Source organism: Ochotona curzoniae, unplaced genomic scaffold (genome assembly GCF_017591425.1).
Source record: "Ochotona curzoniae isolate NIBS_2020 unplaced genomic scaffold, NIBS_Ocur_1.0 contig_4514, whole genome shotgun sequence".
Taxonomy (NCBI): domain Eukaryota; kingdom Metazoa; phylum Chordata; class Mammalia; order Lagomorpha; family Ochotonidae; genus Ochotona; species Ochotona curzoniae.
Window position 1 is genome coordinate 1,680,095 of NW_024466312.1, and position 24,284 is coordinate 1,704,378.

Here is a 24,284-nt window from a genome sequence, read left to right on the forward strand (position 1 = left end):
TTACATAAATTTATGCAAAACCTGCTGCATAAACACTATCGCAAGCCATTTATTTCAGCCCCCTAACGGTAAGATGCATTTCTTCTTTTGATAAATGCCAAGAGTCGAGTGAAAGCAAGCTGACTTACAGGTTGAAGTATAAAGAACGTTGGTGCAGCCAGGGCTAGCATCTGGGAGGAAGGCTCACGCATGTTTTTGAATAGAATGGAAGACTCGCCCATGTTGAATTTGTTACTATCTGCACATACTCCTAAAGTGAAAAGTCACAGGAAAACACTTTTAAGTTTGTTTACGTAATTTCCTGATAACTTTTTCAAAATGATTACACAGCTTATTAAGGTGTAGACCCATGTCTTACCCATCTCCATATTGTTCCTTCTGTTTTCTGCTTCACTGGCACCTGGCAGTAGGCCATTCACACAGGCCGGGCTTGTCTAGTCAATACTTAATGAATAAATAATCTCTTCTAAAAACACTTTGGAGATGACATTTCATTGTTTAAATTTTGTGCATTTAATTTTTATTTAATATACTCATTTATTGATATATTTTAAAAGACCAGAATTACAAATGTCTCTGCAATTAAGCAATACATGAGAATGAACTTACTTTTAAGAAAACCTTCCCTGGAAATATAATTAGAATGATGAGTATGTCATAAATACAGAGCTCTGTAGAGAGCTGAACCAATGATCAGAATGCCCACTGTCTAATCACGTAGAAGATTTTTAAAAAAAGGTTTACTAGCTAATCATGAAAGCTGTTAGTGCAGGTTTTCACTCAAATGTAAAGAAATTATCAGTATTAATGTATTAACAGTGCAAGTTTCACCCAAATGTAAACAAATATGGAAAATATGGGGTATTTAAAGACACTTGTTTAAATGACACAAGTTCCTGAAGAGAGGCAAAAAAAAAAAAATACATCAAGTTATAAATATTTTTTGAAAATATAATTCATTATATATATTATGCACATTCATTGTATTCATGTTACATTAAGATTGGATACAAGAGCTGTTAGCATGTTTTAGTTCAATCACACATTTTTAGTTGAATGGAGAAAATGGAAAGCAAAAGTACAAAACTCAAAGTCTCTCCAGGCTTTTCTGGTTATGTTCACTCTGAGTCACACCTCCCTATCATTCCATACCTGGTTCCCAGGTCCCGTACTGAAGTCAAGTCATAAGATGAACTAAATTTAGCCTTTTAGAGTAAAACTTTCCACCTATACTATATAAGAATGTAGCTCAAAAAAAAAGACACACAACAAAAAAGGATGTATCTCTGAATTTCTTCTCATTTATTGATCAATTTAACATCAGTGAGATTTTGAGATTCCCAGCTACCACTTACAAGAGGTATAAATTAGAAGTAACCTCAATGGAGCCTGACATGATGCCTAGTGGCTTAAGTCCTCGCCTTGAACACACAGGGAGCCCATATGGGCGCCAGTTCTAATCCCGGCAGCTTCATTTCTCATCCAGCTCCCTGCTTGTGGCCTGGGAAAGCAGTGGAGTACGGCCCAAAGCCTTGGGACCCTGCACCCGCGTGCAAGACCCAGAGTAAGTTCCTGGATCCTGGCTTCGGATCGGCGCAGCACAGGCCATTGTGCTCACTTGGGGAGTGAATCATCGGACGGAAGATCTTCCTCTCTGCCTCTCCTCCTCTCTGTATATCTGACCTTACAATGAAAATTAATAAATCTTTAAGAAAAAAAGAGAAATAACCTCAATGTTCTCATATATAAAATGGAGATATTACCCAGCACCTCATAAATTCATCAAGTTAATCCTGATGGATGGCAGCTATTTTTGCATTACTATGAATATTGATGAGCTTTATCTGGAATATTGCTAACTTACTTAGAAATTAAATCTCTTCAACCTATTTTTAAGGTTTGCGGAGTAGAAGTAGAGCAGTGCACAGGATAGGATTAAGTATTTCCCTACTGCTAAAGCTATACTTGTTTGTTTTCATTTACACAGTCATTCTTCAATCTGGCTGCTGGCCAGGCAAAATCCCCAGCCCTTTTTAAACACTCTTTCTTGTTCCCTTTAATTATTTGAGATGACTCTTTGCAGTTTCCCAGGTAATTTTAGCCAATGCATGTACCAATCCATGCTTGGCTGCATATTTGGGGAGTTTTCACTGCTTTCTCTTAGTGCAATACTTGTGTCTCTTGTACTCAACACTACAAAGTTGAACTCTCCTGATTTCTAAGCTCTCAGCTTGCCTTGATTTATGAAGTTTTCCGTGCTCTGTCTGCACTCCTTCTACCTCTGCTGTGGGTTAGAAATTGTCGAGGCAACATGACACAGTGATCGTCTGTGGCTCACTGCAGGAGATGCTCAGTTCTCAGTGAGGTCTGCCTTTCCCTCCTCATGTACAGCATGGGGTTTTGTAAGTCATTTCTTTCATATCTTGTCCATTTCTTCAGTATCAGGCAGGTCCCTGCTCTTCCATTGTAACTGGCAATGGAAATCTTGTAGTACCTGTTTTGGGATAGCAACAGATTTTTACCAGAACATACATGATTATAGACCTTTTTCAAACTCAGTTAGCCCTCCCACCTATAAAAAGATCGCAGTGTGTTTGTAGGAAGTCTGAAGTTTTAAGCTGTGAATTTGACATGAAGGCTTAGACAAACGCATCACTCCTCAAGTCACTTCTTGTCTAACCTGTAGCAGCCTTTGGTTGAATCTTTGAATTCCCTTTCAAAATATATTAATATAATCACCTATCATTCTTTTACACTTTGAGAAAAACTATAAATATGAATGTGTTCCTTGAAAGCCTTTATGGGGAAATAAAAATGCATTTTCAATGTCTAGGCTTTCTGAAATTTGAAGGATTCATTGTGACTCAGAACTCACTTGCAAATCCAGTAACAAGACTGAACTCATTCCTGTGACATGCAGAGTGATGCCAAACTGTAAAAATTTAACACTGCTCTCTCTTTTATATTGAAAACCCAGCTTTAATTTTTACTCTGTGTCATTTTGCTTTATCCTTCCATATTCCAGAAATGGTACAGCCCTCATGTGATATTACAGTGGGTTACCATGTAAATATATCATCAAAGATTGTTGCAACCTGACAGGCCACATCTGAGGAAAGCACCAAGGCCCTCAAGGCAGAAAGCTCACACACGGATATCTGAAATCATGCCAATAATGACACTCAAAATGAAGTAAACTCACACAGGAGTCAGAAAATTCATCTTCAGTGCTTTTAGGAGAGACTCATTGCCAAAGGCAGAATGCATTAATTTCATAAGCCATGTAAGAAATTTCCATTTCTCCTTGAATAAGATGTTGGTTTCGAAGACTGTCCTTAGAGTGGAAATATCTAGTGATTTATTAAACCCTATCCTCTTTACCTTCAGAAGTCCACACATTTTTGCACCATATTTAGCAAGCAGGAGATTTGTTCAATCAGTCCTTGCTTCTACTAGAACTGCCATTTCATTCATTTAGCATCTGTAACCTGAGCTGAAAACTGTTATGTGTTGTGAGAAATTCGAGTGAGTAAAGGATTTAAGTTTTCTCCCCCCTTTTCGCAGGAAACTAGAATGTGATTAAAGGGTCCCAATCTATACACAAATTAGGTAGTTATCTGTATGAGGTAACAGATCAAAAGTGCCAATGATGGCCAACTGACACAATGGGAAAGGTTTATTTCCACACAAATTTTCGCATGTGCTCATTTATGGAAAGTTTGTTCAAAAGTTGCAAAACTTGGAAGCAGCCAAGGCATGTTTTGTTTTATGAATGGATAAACTGCTATACTTTCAGATAATGGAATGATAGAACTGGAGAAATAAATTCTTAGCGTATGAAACAATTTTATTAATGCTTGCCATTCTGGAAAGGATAAAATTAACATTAAAAATGTGATTATTTCAACTGTTCAACAGCCACATTTATTAATGTAGGTCAAAGAGGGAAAGACACACAGAAAATTAAAACTGGGGCTGGAATGGTGATACCGCTGCTTAAGTCACTGCCTGTGATATCAGCATCCCATCAGAGCCAGACTGAGTCCCAGCTGCTCTATTTCTGATCCAACTCCCCGCTAATGTTCCTGGGAAGGCTTCAGAAGGTGATCAAACGCTAGCAGCCCTGTGCCCATGTGGAAGGCATGGATAGAACTACTGACTCTCAGTTTTGGTTGGCCCAGCCCAAGCTATCGTAGTGGGCAATGAATTAGTAGGTGAAAAAAATCTCTCATTTCTTTCTCTTTTTCTTTCTTTGTATCTATTTAACTCTTTCAAATAAGTAGGATAAAGCTTTACAAGAGAAAATTAAAACATGGTAAATTTAGTGATTCTATTCTACGGGAGCCAGAACTGGAGTATATAATATGGCTTGGAAGACTTTAGAAGAGTTTGGATTTGAATTTGGCTTGGGGTATTTTATGCATTTACCAGAGAGAGAAATATGAAATAAGCACCTGCTCAGTGGAAAAAGCTTGAGCTTGTGATGTATGTGAGAAACAGTAAACATGAGCATTTGGCGGGGGGTAGTTTTGAGAAAGGATAGGTAAGAAGGAGGCCATCAAGAAGGTGCTTGCATTTACACGTTAGGGTGGAAAAATGCTTGGCCAATAGTATAGTGCATGACCTACCAACCATGGTAACACTGATTTTCTGCACCAGCAATTACATGTTGAGGCTGAGAGATGGAAGCTGTCCCTGGCATTGTTAGGATGTGTCTCAGCCAGCTGAATCCAGTGGCTGACTAAGCAGTGATCCAGTAGTGACTAAGGTGTCTCTAGACATTACAGAATGTCCTTGGAATGGAAAAAGTATCCTTGCTGTGAGATAACCTAGGACTAGGACTGAAGACCTGAGACTGAAGATAGGAATTCAGGTCACATGACCTCACCTGAGACAGTGAGGGCTTGAACTAAGCGATTTTGGAGAGGAAGCAGAGACTGTAACTGCACAGGGGTGGAGAGCAGAGGGGTGGAGAACACGGGAACAAATTGGATTGGAATGTGATGTCTTTTGTTGAAAAGTCAGATACAGCAGAGGAAATAAGTTTGAAGAACATGCTGGCTTTGGAGATATTCTGTGGCTTGTTGGAAATAAATCTTTGGAGTTCAAGAGAGGTGTGATTTAGAGATGGGTATTTAGGAGTCACAAAGTGCTTGTTCTTCTTGGAAAGGGGAATCTCTCTGCTGCCATCATTGTAGACTTAGTGGTGACTCAGTTTCCAGACATCTCCAGATAGAGCTTTTTGAATAGATTGAATGCAAAGCACCAGTTTTGGCCTTTTACTTGTGTTTTCCTGATTTTGTGAAGAATCGAGGACTTTGAAGTCTCATTATATGAATCGGCTAACTTCCTGAGCTTCTGCCTCAGGGCCTTTGATCTGTCTCCTCCATCTTCCCAGCTTGCTCCCATATATCCTTGGCCCCTAACACTAAGTGCTTGTACTGAGTAAGACCTTATGCACAACTATTGCCATTCTATACTTTCTGCCATGCATTTCTTTCTTTTTTTTTTTTTTTAAGATTTATTCAAGTGGCCTCAGTGGCCAGAACTGAGCCTATCCAAAGTTAGGTGCCAGGAGCTTCTTCCAGGTCTCCTTTGCAGGTGGAGGGTCTCAATCCTCGACTGCTTTCCCAGGCCACAAGCATGGAGCTGGATGATAAGCAGAGTGGCCAGGACAGAACTGGCACCCACATGGGATCCTGGTGGGTGCGAGGTGAGGATTTTAGCCATTAGGCTGCTGTGCCAGGCCTTCTGCCCTGCATTTCTTATCTACATATAGACAGGACTCTATCACTCTTTTTATTGCTTTATTTACCTTACTGTATGGTCATTTCTTGATGACCACAAGCTTCCTGAGGCTTGGACCTTATTTTTCATTCCTGACTTTCTACCAGTTAAGGAACCTGTACTGTGGCACTGTGATGAATCTACTCCCCGGGATTCTGGTATCCCATATTGCATTACTGTTCTGAGCCCTGGCTGTCCTGCTTCTGATCCATCTTCCTTCTGCTGTGCCTGGAAAAGCACTGGCAGACGGTCTGAGTTCTAGGGCCCCTTCTACCTCATGGTAGATCTGGTTAGAGTTCCTCAATCTTGGCTCTAGCCACACCAGACTTGGCTCACTTGCTCCTCTCTCCCCTCTCTCAAAACTCCTCCCTTCTCTCTCATTCTGGTTTTCAAATGCATAAATATATCTTGAAAAATCTACCACTTAAATGGTACTCAAGGCAAAATAAGTATTTGATTAATGAAGTAGTAAATTTTCTAGTTTTTGAGCCTTTTTTTTTCTGAATTTGGCCGGCCATCTCTTAGAGTTTTAACAAACTAGAGTACAGTAAGACAGCAATGTTCACACGTTTTTCAGTATCAGAGACAGAATTTCGTATTTTATATTACCTGTTTAACTTGTTAAGACTAGTAGTATTCACTATTTCTTTTACCATATCAATGTTTATGTTCAAAAAGTTATGCAGATTTTCTATATAAGTAAAATTCACATTCTTCAACTTGAGCTCTGAAAACTCAAAATGTTACACAGGTTTAACTTCATAAATTCACATTTATCCGTGAAGTAATATGTTAATTTCTGCTTTTATACTCTGACATTGTATTATTTTGTGTACAAACGATTCCCTCCTGCTGTCTGTTCATAATGTTTTCATAATTTTAATGTATCTGAAATGTTCTTTTCCAGAAAATTGCATTCAGCTGATGAATGTATTCTAGGGTAATAGTCATAGAAGAAACCTGCTTAAATCCTACAGTCATGTGTTACGTGTTCAATTTGTATGCTAAATAATCCATGACCCACTTCTTGTGGGTAATTGCTGGATTGCCCTTCTTTCTCTATTAATCTATAATAAATTTATTAAAGACTTATATCCATTTCCCTTCTTTTAGGGTGCATAAAACAGCTAAGGAAAGCATTTTTTTTACTTTTATATGTCAATTGCCTCCATCTATCTCATTTTCACATAAAATTATTTATTTATTTGTTTATTTGAAAGAGTGACTAAGAGTGGAGAGTCAGAGATATTAACAGCATCCACCAACTGATCCACGCACCCAATGGCCACAGAAGCCAGGGATAGCCAGTGCTCAAGAAAGAAGCCACAAACCAGAACTTCCTCTGGGCCTCCCACTTGCTTGGCAGTAACCATGGTGCTTGGGTCATCTGTTGCCTCCAAGGTGCATTAGCAGGAGGCTGGATCAGAAATCTGAAGCATTTAGGACTCAAAGTAGCCACCCCAACACGGTTTGTGGGAGTCCCACGTAACAGCTGTAACTCACTGCACCACAGTTCCAACCCTTCCATCTATTTGTAATGACCTTAAAAAATTATTTTTTAAATGTACACACCTGTTGGCTCAATGTGCTCTTTGTTTCATATATGTGGATATTCTCTTCAGATTTTATTAGCTCTTTTGGTATATTCCACCTTAAGAGAATATGCTCTTCAGGCAACTTAAGTGGGTTTCCATGTGCTAAAACATCCAAATTAAGTGATACATACTTGAATCCTAGATTTATGGTATACTGAGTAAATGAGCTTTGTGCCAATTGTATGGCATTGTAAGTCTTCCTTTTCTTGTTTTTAAATTGGGATGATATAAATACTTACCACAGAGATAAAAGTTTAAATGAAATAGTGCATACACATCAGTCTGAGTGAGATTATCATGGCTGTACAGGGGTGTGTCATGTGCTTCACCTGTTAAACATTTTTGAAATTTCCAGCCTTCATTTCCATTGTGGATGGTTTGTGAATACAAAAATGCTTATCACTGCCTGCAGGATCACTAAGGGAATAGGGAAGACGTCTATACAAAAACAAACCAAAAAACACAAAACAAGAAAACACCTGTATCTCTGTTTCCGATCTTTCATATTCCCTCTTTTTGTCTTGCACCTTCTTTTTCCAACCGAATTCCATAATTTCTCTTCCTTGTTTGTGTCATTAGCGTGCTTAGGAAATGGTGTAATGAGCTATTGCTTAATGCTGCACAGGCCTGTCCTGGGAGACATGCTAATGCATCAGTACTAAAAATGTTTGAAATACTAATTTTCCTCCTAATGAGCCTAAACATTTTATTATAGTTATACCTTAATACCAAGTTGCAGGTCATTACCTTCACATATTGAGAGCAACTGATGCTTCCAGGGCTGAATCTTTGTGCCATTTGCTTGATGACCCCTCTGTCCTGCCAATGGTACATGGAGAAATTTGTGGAGATGAAAATTGGACAGTTATTGTACACAATGTTTACATAATTTACCTAGATACTTTTTCTGCTTTTGCTTGTGAAAATCAATGTATGCTAATGCCATGAAATCTTAATTTTTATTTGAAAAAAAACATAAATAAAAACCAGAATGAATTATGTTCATACCAGAAGCTAACCATTTCTAGTTTAAATTCTGTTTGCTGCATCTTTTTTTGAATTACATAGGTATGTCAACCATGTCTTTCGTAGTCTTTGGAAATTTGCTATAATAGTTAAAATATTAGTGTAGTTAAATAATTATGTTGTGGTTATGTACGTACATATACATGTGTGTATAATTATCAATAATTAGTTTCTTAAGTTTCTACTCATTTTATAAGAGTTTGAGGCACATCTATGTGACAAATATTTGCCTGTCACTGACTATTTAAACGTATACTATGGTGGGCTAATATAGCATTTGAGCTTTCTACAGCCTAAATTGCAATTCCTGGTTCAAGTCCTGGCTATTCCATGTTGCACACCCACCTTTTCCTGAAGGTGGTAGGCAGCATGGGATGGGTGAATGTTTGGATTAGTGTCACTTACATGGGAGACTCAGAGTTCCCAGATCATGGGCATTGTACTGGCCTATCCATTCCCTGGCTGTTGCTGACATTTAAGGATCGAAGCAGCACATGGAATCTCTTTCTATCAATCCATCTCTTCATAATTTTAGCAGCTTTGTTTAAATTTGTTTCTCTGGGACAGCATTATGACCTACAATGCCAGCATGACATATGAATGCCAGTCCTTGTATCCGCTGCTGCACTTCCCAATCTAGCTAACAGCCTGTGAAAAGCAGAGGAGGATGGCCCAAGTGTTTGGTGCTCTGTACCAATGGTTGGGAAATCCTGATGACTCCTAGTTTCAACCTGGTTCAGCCCTGGCCATTGTGGCCACTGGGAGAGTGAACCTGCAGAAGGAAGATCTCCCCTTTTTCTGTGTCTCTCTCTCTTTCACTCTCTCCAACTCTGACTTTCAAATAAAGAAATCTTATAAAATTAAATAATTTCTGCATTAAACTTCTAACATTTTAATTAACTGAGTTATTAATTTTCTATCATTTCAATTATATTTTACCTTTTAGGTTTCTTCTATAAAATTAACATCTTCAACCAAATATTTTAAACTCTTTTCAAAATGAAAATGGAACCATACATTTTCATTAACAATGGATTTCACTTCGTTGAACACTTGTAATATGAATTCCCTAATTTGGATGAGTTCTAACTAAAATCTAGTGCAGCTTTTAAGCTCCTAAACATCAAATATTACTATTATTTTTCATTTCTAAATTTGCTCCACTTTCATGATACAATGTGCTCCTTGTACTATTTCTGATTTTGTCATTTTATGAAATTTTGAGACTAATTATACATTTCACGTTTTTTGAAAGATTTCTTTGTTTACTTGAAAGGCAGAAGTACAGAGAAAGAGGGTGATCCAGCATGTACTGGTTCATCCCTGCCCCCACCCCACTGCTTGCAGTGGCTGAGGCTGGGCTGGGCTGAAGCCAGGAAAGAGGAACTGCATTGCAGTCTTCCACAGCTCACACTCACTGCTGACATGTGTATTTGAGAAGTACTGGTTTCTGTTTAGAGGATTAAGAGTAAATTGGGTTAGATGTTGGTATTTAGATTGACCATCCTTTTACAATCAGCAATCTTCATAAAAAATTTTTGATTGTTCTACATTTGTGCTTGTCTTTATAGCTTCTGACTTATGTTTTCTTTAGAATTTTGCTCCTTTCTTGGTAAAAAAAAATCATTAATTTTCAATAAATATGTGGATTTTTTCTCTAAAAGATCTTTGTTTATATTTGAAAGAGAAAGTTTCATATATACAGAGAGAGACAGGGAGAAAGAGAGGAATCCACAAATAGCAGTTCTAACAGTGGCTGGCCCATGCCAAAGTCAGAAGCCAGGAATCCCATCCAGGTATGCAGTGTCTTCCGAGGCGCATTAAAAATGGGTTGAGTCAGAACTGGAGTGATCAGGACTGAATTGATACTTAGAAACAATGAGGTGTTCCTTAACCCTCTGAACCACAATCCTGATCCCAAACCATGTTGGTTTTAACATTTTAAATTTCTGCCTGAAAACATATTTATCTCAAATAACTACTAACCCAAGTATGCAATTTCACCTTGAATTCTATTTCCTCCATGCAATATAGACACTGATTGAGTCATCATGTTGTTATTCTAATTTTTTATAACCTATATGTTTTTCATCTTTTTGCCCTTTTCCCTCTCCTTTTCCTTGTCTTACCCCCATCTGCTTTTCACATGAAATAATGAATACATCTGTAAAAGAAGCGATCATTTGGGACAGCGTTTACAATGTTGTTTAGAGCTTGTATATCAAGTGAGAGTGTTTGAGCTCAGGTCTACTTTTGACTCAAGCATCCCGTTACTAACCACTCTAGAGGCAAAGTACCTCAGCTAGTTTCTGTACCCACATGGGAAACCTGGATTGATTTCCAAACTCTAGGTTTTGGTTTTCCCTAGCTCTTGGAAAGTGAACTGGCCGATCTTTCCCAGTCTCTCTGACTTTCAAACATTGCATCAAAAAGAAAAGCAATTTTCACTTAGTTTTTCATTTTTTTAACCTGTCAGGACATTTTTCTTCATCAGTGATATTCTACGTTTTTCATTGAACGTGTCTAGGTGTGGTTTTACTTTTATGTATTATGTGTAGTACTTGAAGTGCACGTTTCTTCTTAATTTGTGCCTCTTGTCAATTCTGGAAAAGCATTGGCAATTACATCTTCAAATACAGCTTCCCTCACCCCCATGCCTGCATGATCTTTTGTAACACTACTTAGAGAAATATCAGGACATTCCACTCCATCGCCAACCCCAGATATCTTAATTCTTTGACTGGCTTTTATCTTTTTATTTCCATATCTGCACTCCAGTTGGAGTTTTCAACATTGTAATTTTCCAATTCACAGCTCTCTTTTCAACTTCATCTAGAGTGCATTTCATGTATAAAGACTTTTCCTTCAGTGACTAACATTTCAGTTATTTTCATCTCAAAGTGTTTTACAATTTTTATTCCATTCTTTTTTCTTTAAGGAATGTTATCTCTTTTAAAAATCTTTGAAATTTATATTGTTAAAATCAGTGTTCAGCCTTTGGTAATTTTAATTTATCAGATCAGTTCTATTGTCCAGTAGTTGATCATCATTACTGACTATAGGTCCCTTTAAATGTTGTGGATTTGTAACTGTGAATACCCCCCTTATACTTGAAGTCATTTCTAAACTACTTATAACACAAAGTACAATGTGAATTGCATGTACTTACTGTATTGTGCAGTTTATAAAATGAAAGAGAAAACAAGTTTGTACATGTTAAGATTTTTTTTTTCTGAATATATTTGGTCACAGTTGGTTTGGGTCCATAGATGATTAAGAAGCTTCATTTTATTTCTCTTTCCCAGGGAACCCATGCCAATTGACCAGCATCGCCTAGGATAGGTTTCTCTTTTATTCAGGAAAACTACCATGCAGTATTGAAACCACAGGTTCAAATGATTTAGTTCAGATACAGGTCATGAAACTATCTATGCATCAACCACAAATTCTTAAGTATGTAGTTTCGCAAACACCATAGCATGAGCCAACAGTTTCAGATCTGTGTCAAGAGGCCGGTTTTCTGATGCAGCAAGTTAAACTGCCACCTGTGACACTGACATCCCATATCAGAGTGCCTCGTTGGAGTCTCAGCTCTTCTGCCTCCAAATCAGCTCCCTTCTAAGGTGCCTGTTAATGTGGTGGAGAAAGACCCCAGTGCTATGATCCTGCTTCCCATATGGGAGCCCAGAGGTGATCTGGTCCACCAGCTTTGGGCTGCACCATGATCCAGTCATGGAGGCTATTAGAAGAGTAAATCATTTGCTTGGAGATTTCTCTTTCTCTCTCCTTAACTTTCTCTTTCACTCTGCTTTTCAAATAAATGATTTTTTAAAATCTTATACCAGAAGTGATTTTACCAGTAAGTTGACTTATGTCTCTCACACATAAAGTTCACTTAGCATGACCACATTCTGCTTCCAGACTCAGAATCCCAAGGCTCATGACTCCATCCTGCCTCTCTTCTTTATGTGTCTGTTCTTTTCCTTTATGAGAACAGCGCCTGTGATTCCTTTCATCAGACTGCTTAAGTTGGTATACTTTCTGGGTGGGAGCCACGGTACAGCACACTAATCCCTCACAAGCAAGTTCCAGTATCCCGTGTGGGTGCCGTTTCTTGTCCCAGCTGCTCCATATCCAATCCAGCTCCATTTCCAATCCAGCTACATGCCCATGGCCTAGGAACGCAAGAAAGGATGTCTTGCGGCCTTGGGGTCATGCACCCATGTGGGAGATACAGAGTAAGAACCTGGCGCAGTGAGCCAGCAAATGGAAATTTCTGTCTCTCCTTCTTTCTATAAATCAGCCTTTTAAATAATGAATCTTTCTTAAAAAGATGTTACACTTTCATAAATTAGTTTGCATCCCAGCTTAGTCTTTGAGACATAGGACAGCTTAGTAGCAAAAGGTACAAATTTGACAATTATTTAAACTGTGCAGACTCTAGGCAAGATAATTCAGCATCTTTGCCTCAATTATTTCATCTGCAAAATGAAAACAATAGCCCATTACGTAGGAATTTTTATTCCTCTATAGGGTTATGCGATATTTTTGTATTAGTGCTTAAAAACCTAAAAAATATGTAGCAATTATGTATTGTTATTAGTTAACTGTCTCAGTTTGTGGTTATATTTTAAGACCATCCTGACCAGAGAAAGTCAATAAATTCTTAAAATCTTCTAAACTGTCCGTAGTTGTATGGTGAAGCTAAGATTAATGACTGTCCTGTAGTCAGGAGAATCTGCCATGACATTAGTGTCTTATGTCTTAGACATTAGTCTAAGATAAATCATTAAGAATGCAGAGGTTTGAATGTCAGGGCGATCTGGCTGTGACATCTGTCATTCGATTGATCGCCAGGGTTGATTCACCTGATCTGTCTGGCTAGGCAGGTGTCCCCTTCCTTCTTCCCTCACCATTCCACGTGCGTCCCTCCTGAAGTTGCACGCTTGGTCGAAGAGGGTGACCATCCCCACTAGAGGAGGACCAGTCTTGGGTCAAGGGTAAGCGAGTAGCTGTGCTCCCCTGCTAGAACCTCCAAACAAGCTCTCAAGAATGCAAATGTTTGATTTTGAGGGTTGTGATTATTAAAAAAAATAGGTAAGATTTAACGTTCCTGTATATTTATACAAATCCTTTAAGTCACAGTCAACAATGATTACCCTGTGTCCTTGTTTTAGTCTTCCATTCAACCATCTTTCAAACATCAACTAATTATCATATGGCAGACTGCAGAGTGCTGGAATTTCGGTATAACAGAAGAACTATGATCTGAATTTAAACATTCCGGGAGTTCTTTATGCAACCACCTGTAAATGTCCTCTCTTTCTGAGTCTAATACACATAATCACAACATATTTTCAAATCTTCTGAAATAAAAGAGTAGAAATGGAAATGAAGCTTGTTTTAATGTTGAGGAATTTTCTTTAGTTATTTACAGAAATATGAAGCATATTTTTTTTAAAAAAAGATGTATTTATTTTTATTGGAAAGGCAGATATACAAAGAGAAGAAAAGACAGAGGGAAAGTTCTTCCGTCCACTGATTCACCCCAGCAGCCACAAAGGCAGGAGCTGAGATGATCCAAAGCCAAGAGCCAGGAGCTTTTTCTGAGTCTCCCACGTGGGTGCAGGTTCCCAAGGCTTTGGGCCATCCTCAACTGCTTTCCCAGGCCACAAGCAGGGAGCTAGATGGGAAGTGGAACAGCTGAAACATGAACCTGCACCCACATGGGATCCCAGAGCATGCAAGGTGAGGACTTTAGCCATTAGGCTACCATCCAGGCAGAAAACATATCCATTTTTATAGTGTATTTTTTCCCATTCCAGTCTTATAAATGTGTATTACATAATTTTTAATTAATGTATCCATAGTTAAACATAATGTTTTACGTTTTGCACAGATCCCATAGTCCCTTTTTTAAAATGGATTACTCATTTTGATTCCATGATATCATTTACTGGACATCTATGTATGATTTTTTATATGAAAATGTACTTCTAGTTAAAGTAACATTTGTACTTAGAATTTACAATGTTTTCTTATATACATAGTGGACATATTATCAAATATTTAAATTTTATGTATTGCTGTCTGAGAAAAAACATTACAGAAGTTCTTGAAAAAGCTAATGGCAGATGCAAGTTTTTGTATAAACTTAACTTTTATTCCATTTCCATGAGCTTTCTGACATATTCCCAGATACATCCTGTTCCTCATTCTTGGAGAATATTTATACAAAGTAAGCAATAGCATAGAATTAAAATATATTTTGTTTGATGTTCTGTAAGTTGATGTTTCCAAAAAAGAAAAACTTACCAGCTGAACTGAGAAACTCCCTCCCTGACTCCGCAGGATGCGCTTTTGTTGCAGTGACCTTGGGTCTGTGTTTTACATAATGAATTGATATCTTCCCTTTTTCTTGCAGTATTTTCTGCATTATAAAGGCAAGACTTTCCTGTAGAAAATGATAACGCTTTTTGAGTTTTCTTAATCTACCTATAAATTAGACCCTAGCCCTAAATTTATATGCCCAAGTTTATTAGATCTCCTTCAAAGTTCATAATATGCAGTTATATTAAGTAATATGATTAGTTTATGAAAATAGTTCTTTAATCACTTAAACTATAAATGACCTCATTAACAGTTCATGTATTTCATTGTTTATAGTATGTACATATGAGTGATGACTATGAATAAACAGCAGTGTAATTTGCTTGTTTCCCTGTAGTTGCTGGTAACAATTTTGCACAAAGGTGCCTCTAGTAGTTTTCTGAATCTACAACAGCACAAGGCTTATTTCTTCCATATCAGATTAATGTAAACACTCTCAATTGTTTATATCTTACTTCTCAATAGTGTCACCTAAATATTTTTCTCATAACTCTTTCTTTCATTTGTAATATACTTCAGAAAAAGAAACCGTAAAAGCTTCTGAAATATAAATACGTTTGTGATCCTTGATACATATTTCTAGATCTTTGCCCAAAGTATTTTTAGCAGCCAAGATTAAGCTAGTTTGATTTTACTTTTCTGTACTTTAGCTTAGAAAAAGCTTCAGATCTCAATGATCTTTCCGTTAATAGGATCCTTAAGTTGGTGGTGGAGAGGATCAACAAGGCATTATGTATGATGACTATGAATCTTAACTTTCCACTCTATCTACTTTGCTAAATTTGTGTTAACTCCATTTTATGCCAAAGGATGTTTTCTTAAAAAAAGAGTCACATGCAGTCATTAATTACTATCTACTCTCTTGGTATTGATTCATTTAATTATTTATTCAGAGATCAAAAGTCTGAGACACAGTAGGAAATATGCTAGGTGTTAGAATCAGTGTTAAGAAAGATAACTATAGATCTGAAAAGGAACCTATTTGTGAGCTATCTGTGCAGGTGCTAGCTGTGAGCTCCTCTTTGCTGGAGCAACGCTGCTGCTAACGACACAGTCAAATTGTTTTCAGAGATGCTATGAAAGCTCTGTTCCTTCACTTCCTTCAAAATGGCAGCTCCACCTGTCTTCCACCTGTAGGACTTCTGTGCCAATCAACAGCAGTGCAGTCTGCTTGCTGTCAGGAAAAAATGCTGGCAGATGACTCTGCAGTTTGCCTACATGGAAAGAGGAAGAATACAGAGCCTCAAGTTTGGGTTTTGGGATTCTGTCTCCTCTCTCACTTTCCTTTACATGAAGGATTCATAACCATCAGGATTAGAATTAATATTACATTCAAGCATATATATTATTAGCATGCCCTGATGTATTTTAATATCAGAAAGTTAAGCTTTAACCATGAAATGAGTGACTGTTCTTTGGCGATAGCTTGAGAACAAATAGTAGAAGGAGAAAATAAGAGAGGAAAGGAGGAGAAGGATGAACTCCTGTTTTTATGAAAATGTATCAAAAAACATGATAATAAATGATAAATAAATAAATAAATAAATAAATAAAAATGTTATGGAGGGATTTAGACAAGTAAAACTTCATGGTACTATCCACAGAGACATTGTTCATCCACTGGCTTAACATATTTTGCTGAGTTCTATTATGTTCCAAACCTGCTAACTGGGAATATCAATAAGTAATTTTTTTTCATTACCACGTCTCCTGAAGTTATCAAATATAAGCATAAACTTATTTTGATAACTTAATAGTTACATAATTTTAAGAATGTGTATTTTGCCAAGATAGCAAATTCCAAAGACAGTAGAAAATCTGGCTAAATGTTAATTGTTTAACAATATTAAAAACTAGTATGTATCCTTGTATTAATGGAAATTTACTGCAGTACCTGTCCCACCAACAGCATTTTATGAATGAGTAGAATTTGGTGAAGCAGTTGAAATGCTGGTTGGGATGACTACGTACAGCGTTAAAGAACCTGAGTTCAAATCCTGGATCCACTTCTGGATCTGCCTCCTTGCTAATGTGCATCCTGGGAGATTAGCAAGTGGTGACTCATGTGCTTAGCCCTGACATGCACATGGGAGACCCAGATTAAATTCTGAGCACCTAATTTTGGCCTAACACTTCCCAGACTGCTGCAGGAATTTGGAGTGTGAACAACTGAATAAAAGATCTTTCTCACAGTTTTTGTTTTGTATCCTCTAACCTTTCAAATAAAAAAAAATTGTTTTAAATATAAAAATGTATTTAAATCTTCATTTACACCAAATAAGAGGTTGTGCAAATGTTGTTTTCAGTGTATTTCACATCCAGTGGAATAAAGTGTACTGCTAAGATAGCCTTTAATTCAGACTCCAGGCAAAAGACGTACATGATAATCATGCATTTTGTGCCATGTACATGTGGCTTTGGTGAGAGGTAGCTCAAAGATAAATCCTGATTAAGACATATCTACTCTGCTCTCAACTTTTTTTTTAAATAGATTTTTGTAACTTATTAAAGGTTTTGAAAACCCTTATATTTGGAAATATATATATATATAGTTATATATAGTTACTATATATATAGTTTTATATATGTATAGTTTTAATTTCTAAGTTTGATATTTCCTACCAACACTCAGAAGTAGTCTTTCCTTTTTCAGAATGAAATCACTGGTTCCTTATAATTCTTTCAGTACATGTTTCATATTTTATCACATTCCAATTTCTTCATTTTCCTTTTAAATTAAAAAAAAATATTGAACATCTCATTTGTTATGGACAACTATTGTATTTCTTTGCCAGTGATAATAGTTGTAGAATTTTGAAAGCTAATGCACAAGTGATATTATTAGTTTGTATAGGTAAAGAACAGTTCATTTGAACTTTTAAATAAGATATACTACATTTTTAAGATTTGTTTTATTTCACATGAAGGAATGCCAAGATGAGGTGAGCCATATCAGATGTGGTTGCAGCGCCCAAACAGCATACGTGAGAACTGGATGAAAGGAGGAATGTGGGCTCTCCTGCTGGACAACCACTCCTACTGGAGAGCATGAGTTGGGATGGGGGCAGACCAGACCAGGCAGGGCTACAACACCTGTGGGCCTCATGTGAGCTAGATTAGGGAAGGGCCAGATTGGGCTGACCCGACTAGTGCAAGCAAAAATTAGAGTGGGTGAAGGGTTGGTTGAGCTTTGCCACAGCATCAGATGGCAGAGGCTGGCACTGGGGGCTAAATCTGTTAAATGCCAGAACCACCTGGAGAATGCACAATCCAGAAGTTGGAGTGGCCTAGTAGGGAGATAATGGGCACCTCCTTCGTGGACAACCACTCCCACTGGAGAGCACGAAAACCAGGACAAGGGGCAAGGGTGGCTAGACAGAAGGGCACCTGCCAGTATGTGTGTGGGGTGGATAGTAAGTTGATTGGGTTGAACTAGGCTTCAAGGCCCATTTGACAAGTGCTAGGGCTAAATGGAATGTGGGACAGACTGAACAAGTCTGTGGTACATACTGGCATTCATGGGAACCAGCAGGGAGCAGGCCTGGTGGGGGTCATGGGCAGTTGCCGCAACTAGGCTGCAGCTCCCACTGGTTTGCATGAGGACCGAGTATGAAGTGGATAGGATCGAGCTGGACTACAACACCCATTGGTTCAAGTGGATGACAGGGCTGGAAACAGAACTGACCCTGCAATTGCAACAACCAGCATGTGCATAAACTGATTGGGGCGACAGACTGTGCCAAACCCTGTACTGGCAAATTCACACACACAAGAATCAGGTGAAGATGAAGTTTCTTTGTCGGGGGCAGGTGCTGCAGTGGGAGCCTTAACGGCTGCACCAGATGAAGTTTCTTTGGAGATCCCTCCAACTGAAATGCTGATCTCAGAACCCCAACCATGAAGAGACTGTCAGCCAGTGGATTCTAAATAGGTTTCGTCATGATTGGAATGGCAAGATTGGTAGCAATTCAGAACTGTTGAACTATCAAAACTACTTGAGCAGGACCCTTGGAATGTACCTCACATTGGGGACCTACCTGGGGTGGGTGGGATGCTGGGTGGGGCTTTTCCCTTTGTTTCTCCCTTGACCCCCTTTACAAGAAAAAAAAAATGATATTAGTGTGGAAACAATGGTATTACCCACTTTCCTGTAGCCCTTGACCCTTCGTATTCTAATTACCTAAGTAAGATCACTTAAAAATAAATTAATTAATTAATTCAAAAAAGATTTGTTTTATTTTTACTGGAAGCCCAGATTTACAGAGAGAAAGATATCCCAGTCACTGGTTCTCTCCCCAAATGGAAAAAAAAAAAAAAAAAAAAACCACAGACCTGAGGCTATCTGAAGCCAGGAGCCAGGAGCTTCTTGCGGCTCTCCCCTCTGGATGCAGAGTCCCAAGGCTTTGGGCCATCTTCAACTACTGCTTTCCCAGGCCAAAGCAAGGATTGTATAGGAATTGGAGCAGTCAGGGAATGAACCGGCAGTCATGTGGGATGCTAGCAGCATGTGCAAGGTGAGGGTTTAGCCACTGAATCAATGTGCTGGACCCAAGATGTACTCCTTTTTTTAAAAATAGAAAGCACTAAATGAGAAAAATGTGTAATTACAACAGGAATTGTGCAGTATTACTTATAATCATTATTATCAATTTTGATAAACTTAGGGAAAAAAAATGATGATTTTTGACTTGACAAAATGCCAGAACTGGAAGCGTAACTATATATCATTTAGAAAGCGTGTTGACTTGTAAGGATTACTGGTGGTTCTGTAGTGGTCAGTACTCAGTTTGTGAAGGAATAGATTAAATGGCATAGGTAGAGTGATAGACATGAATAGAGGTCATGAGTTGTACGAGAGCAGAAAAAATGTTTGTTCATCAATTTATGTCTAGTTCCCAGCATGAAATGGATGCACAGCGAACGTTTCCCAAAAAGCAATCAGAAGTAGAGCAGACTTTGACATCTCATCCGATGAACCTGGGAAAATCACCCTCCTGTCTCTGCAATACTTGAACTCCACCATTCTGGCTGTTTTCCACCAAAAATCTTTAAAAGAATTTTGATAGGTTGACTGATGGATTGATTGGTGTGAAAGGTAGAATGACAGAGACAAATAGGAAGGCGAATAGATAGATATCTCTTCCGCTGGCTAGTTTACTTCCCAGATGGACACAGTAGCCTGGGCTTGGAGCCTAGAACTGCAACTGGTCTCTAATGTGAGTAATAGGAACTGAGGTATTTGTGTAATCTTCTGCTGCTTCTCTGGCTCAGTAACAGGAAGCTGTACGTGACATGGATCAGGGAGGGTCTCATCAACACTCTGATATGGGGTGATGCTATTCCAACAGGCAGCTTAATCGGTTGCATCCAAACTGTGGCTTTGTCCAGGTATCTTCTTCCTTGACCAACGGAGAATTAAAAAGGTTTAAGTATTTCTGCTGAGAATTTTGTCTTGTGGTCTGCAATAGTCACTACTTTTCATTATGATCAGCTTTACCTGATCTCAGAAGTTCCTCTTGCATGGTAAAACTTCATATTATGTCCATTTGTGTTCCTGCCTGTGTTTTTCCTTTTCACGCGGAGGGATAAATAATCATGGCAAGCTAAACCTTTCTGATGAGATGCATTTTGTTGTTGTCATTTGTTCATGCATACTATTTTCATGAGTCAAATATTTGCATAAAATATGGTAGGCAAATGTATGGGCAAATTGCATGAGGATGCACGTTTTATTATATCTTCTCACAGAATAAAAATAGTGAAATGTATTACTAAATTTTATTTTCCAAAATTTAATATGTATGACAATTATAATTATTTCATAGATGCAATGATTTTTTAGTACAGAAGAGTTCTTACAGTTTTAATAGAATTATAAATTTTGTGGGTTAGCATACATATATATATACACACATATTTATATAAGTATAATGTGCCTATATTTCTTTTTGTATTGTTTCACATTATAAAGGGTCATTTGATAGCATCCTGTGATGCCTGTGGGGTTATGAAGCTATGGGACTTTCGGAAGCTCTCACCCATCGTGTCCATTGACATTGGCCCAAGTCCTGGTAATGAGGTGAACTTTGATCCATCAGGTAGGATTCTTTCTGATTAATATTTGTGACAAAGATACTATTAATACCTTTAACGGTATGAACACATATACACATTATAATGCATTAATACACTCCGCAGTTACTTTTTCTTTTGAAATTATCATAGGTAAAATTCTGTTACTATGCTATTGTGTTGTACTTTATTGTGTTGTGAAAGGATTGTTTTCTTTCATTTTTTAAGGACAGGCATAATAGAGGAGGTAAGTTTGTGTAATCACAATTTTTCTAGCATCACCCTCTACACTTTGGAGCCTATGTCCCTCGGACTCTGCAGCCAAGGTAAGCAAACTGGAATTGTTTAGAATACAGAATAAATTTGAGTGACTTCTAGTTTAAACTCCTAGTAACTTGATAAATTACCCCACATTGTTTATATTTTGCAACTGTGTTGAATTGCATATTTTTCTTATTGCTGCAATTATGTGCTTTGCATTCTGTGACATTATTTGTGTTTAGTATATTCTCTCGAATGATATAATAGTATCAATGAAGTACAATATCTTTTCCTTGCTGCCAGAAATAGTCTTGTAAGTGCTGTTCATGACCACAAAAATAATTCCAATCCCTCATGTTAGGGTTAAAGACATAGTAGTTTTAGCATCTTTAATGATAGTCTCTGTTTGATAACAATGATGTATTCATCGCTGAACATTGCTAGTGTGACCACATATCTTAAAGGTTTTTAAAAATCATCGAGACTTTTGGGAATATTTGAGTTATTTGTGCCCAATCAAATCTGTGAATATGGCAAAAACTTCTAGACAGAAAATGAAAGAATATGTACAAAGAAAATAATTTTTGTTTTTTAACAATAGCCCATATTCTCTAACTCTGATAGTCTAAATATACAGGCATAATTACAAAGTCTTAAGATAATTGTAGGTTTTGTGATATTGCCATCATGTAAAAATTCCTTAAAGATTCATGAAAAATGCATATTTTGAAAATACTGTGAATAGATTTCAAAGCATTTTTACAATAAAATGAACATCTTTAATTCATTTTTAATGATTTTTTAGTTGTGTATCTGAAAGTTAAAAAGTGCTTTATTTTCTAACTAAATTGCAATCATGTTACCAGTTTAGATTAGTTATTTGTGTGAAATATGCTATTGGCAAAGACTTTCTTTTTAAATGTTTTTAGTACTGTTGACATTAAAATATCTTTAGTCTTCTAGAATAATTTAAGAAGCAATTTCAGAATAAAAGAGCAGAACTACAAGAATTTCATTTTCTACTATGAAAGCTTTATACTGTTTGAGTTTATGATTTCTGATATGTTAAACTACATTGCTGATATATTAAATGTTAAAGGAGTTTTAACTTGACTTTCATAAATATTTTGTATCATGAAATCCTTTTTTAGTATCATGTTCCCACACTTGGTTATTTGATACTCTGAAATTCTAGAACTTTTGACTGTTCTAACAATAGAAGTTAAAAGTTGTTTTTGAAACAGTTACTTATTTTATCTTCGTTATTAAGTATATCTCCTCTTGCTCCATATTGCCCTTGTCATCCAGCTCAAAATTGTGTTGCATAATCTGATATACTTGATCTTAAATAAGTGCTAGTACCTGTCTGTCAAACACATCAGTGAAGTCCTTGGCACAACAGACTTATGTTTTTCTCCCTCCTAATCGCTATATTCTTGGTAATGTATGAATATAAGAAGAATATGGAAAATTAAGAGTAGAATAATGATACGCATAGAAGTCAAAGAATGTGCACTCAAGACCTTGTTAATGAAAATACTTGATTAGTCTACAGGAGTATAATTTCAACCTGACCTTCCCATTCCTTTGGCCAATTTTTCAAGGAACATACCATAATTAATTTTAATTCTGTGTGATCAAGAAATTACTGTCTAAGGCTTTTCTCCTTGAATAATGAGAAATCTGTGCTGCTGTGTGAGAGTCCTCAATGACTCTTCATTTTAAAAGGTTTTACGATATTAAAAGTTGAAGAAACTGGGGAGAGCAAACACAAGGTCTAATGAAAACATGAGAGAAGTGAAAATCACAAAGACAAGTACCAAAGATTATGTTCCTGACTTGGGAGTTAAGAATGCAAGTCAGAAGCAAACCAAATTTGAAATAAAGAATCAGGATCTATTTGGAAACTATTCACGAAATGATATTAGAAAGAGAATTAGAATACAGTTATGTAATGAAAACACTTGAAAGAGGATAAAATAAAGCCTAACTTAGTAAGCTCAACATACATATTAATTTGAATATTTTTATTTAGTCCCAGTGGTAAAACAATACCAACTTATAAAATAAAGCATCTGCAGCAAGGGAAATAATATATTGACACTGTTGACTATCATAAACATTTATTGAGGGCTCATATTAGCTGTGCCAAATCCTGTTTGCTGGTTGAAGTTCTGTGACAATTAAATTCTGCACTTATATACACTTAGTGCATTATTTGCCCTATCTGAGGCAAGGTTCTGCAATTTCATCATGTTAATATGTAGTACTGACTCGGTTTAAAAATCTTCACAGAGAAAATCTTTTTTCTGAATAATTTTTAGATGGTTATCTTGTGATACTTTTAAAAATGAGCTGCAATTTTAAAAAGAACATTTGTAATGACTTACCCTCATAAATAAGTACTTCCCATCCTTGCAAAACCAATATAATAATGCAACAGATTAAAAGTAAAGCCTATCAAAAAGTTGAAAATGTTACCCATTCTTTATTTACAATATTCATAGACATCAAAAAATGCCTCATTATTTATTAATCTTATAAGTAAATGTTTTCGCTTTGGCTTCATAAAAGTATGTATTAGTAGTGGGAGGTGATTATTTGTTGTAAAGTAGAGATTCCTTAGCATATCACATTAAAAATGTAGCAATGACAAAAAATATCTGACAGCCATAAGTGTGGAAAAATAATGCAGATCTGGATACAAACTCTTAAATCTGGTCATATCTTTAGTATCTTTGAATGTTAAAGATACATCACTTGTTCTCCTGAACTGTTTGAGCATAGAAAAACAGGAAGGAGTTAGTTGTCTTGCTGTATTGTGATTGTGGATCTAAAGGGATAACAAACGAAGGAACTCTTGGCAGAGTCAACTACCAGAGCTGCAAGTGGTGTGCAAGGGTATCTTACTCAGTTTAGGAATAATAACTAAACATGTGGATATGTAAAGGAGAAGCCCAGAACTAAAGGTCACGGCAGGAAGTTTCTAGCAAAAGCATAAAAGCCAGTGAGTGAATACTAAAATAAATAAGAGGCAAAACCTCCGTTTTAAAGAATATGAAAGATCATTCAGATGGATCTCTAAAACTTGAGGTCATGCCTAGTAGTGTGTATGTGTGTGTGGGGATGGGGGAGTCTGTGTGTCTATCAATG

General features: G+C 37.1%; 1 protein-coding gene across 1 annotated transcript in view; it reads left to right on the top strand.

Moving 5' to 3' along the window:
* Window positions 1-24,284, top strand: part of SPAG16 (sperm associated antigen 16) — an 832,484-nt gene that overhangs the window by 606,160 nt on the left and 202,040 nt on the right. The window contains exon 21 of the mRNA XM_040986437.1: window positions 20,770-20,896. Within this exon, the coding sequence (XP_040842371.1) occupies window positions 20,770-20,896 (127 nt within the window). The remainder of the gene's footprint in view (window positions 1-20,769; window positions 20,897-24,284) is intronic.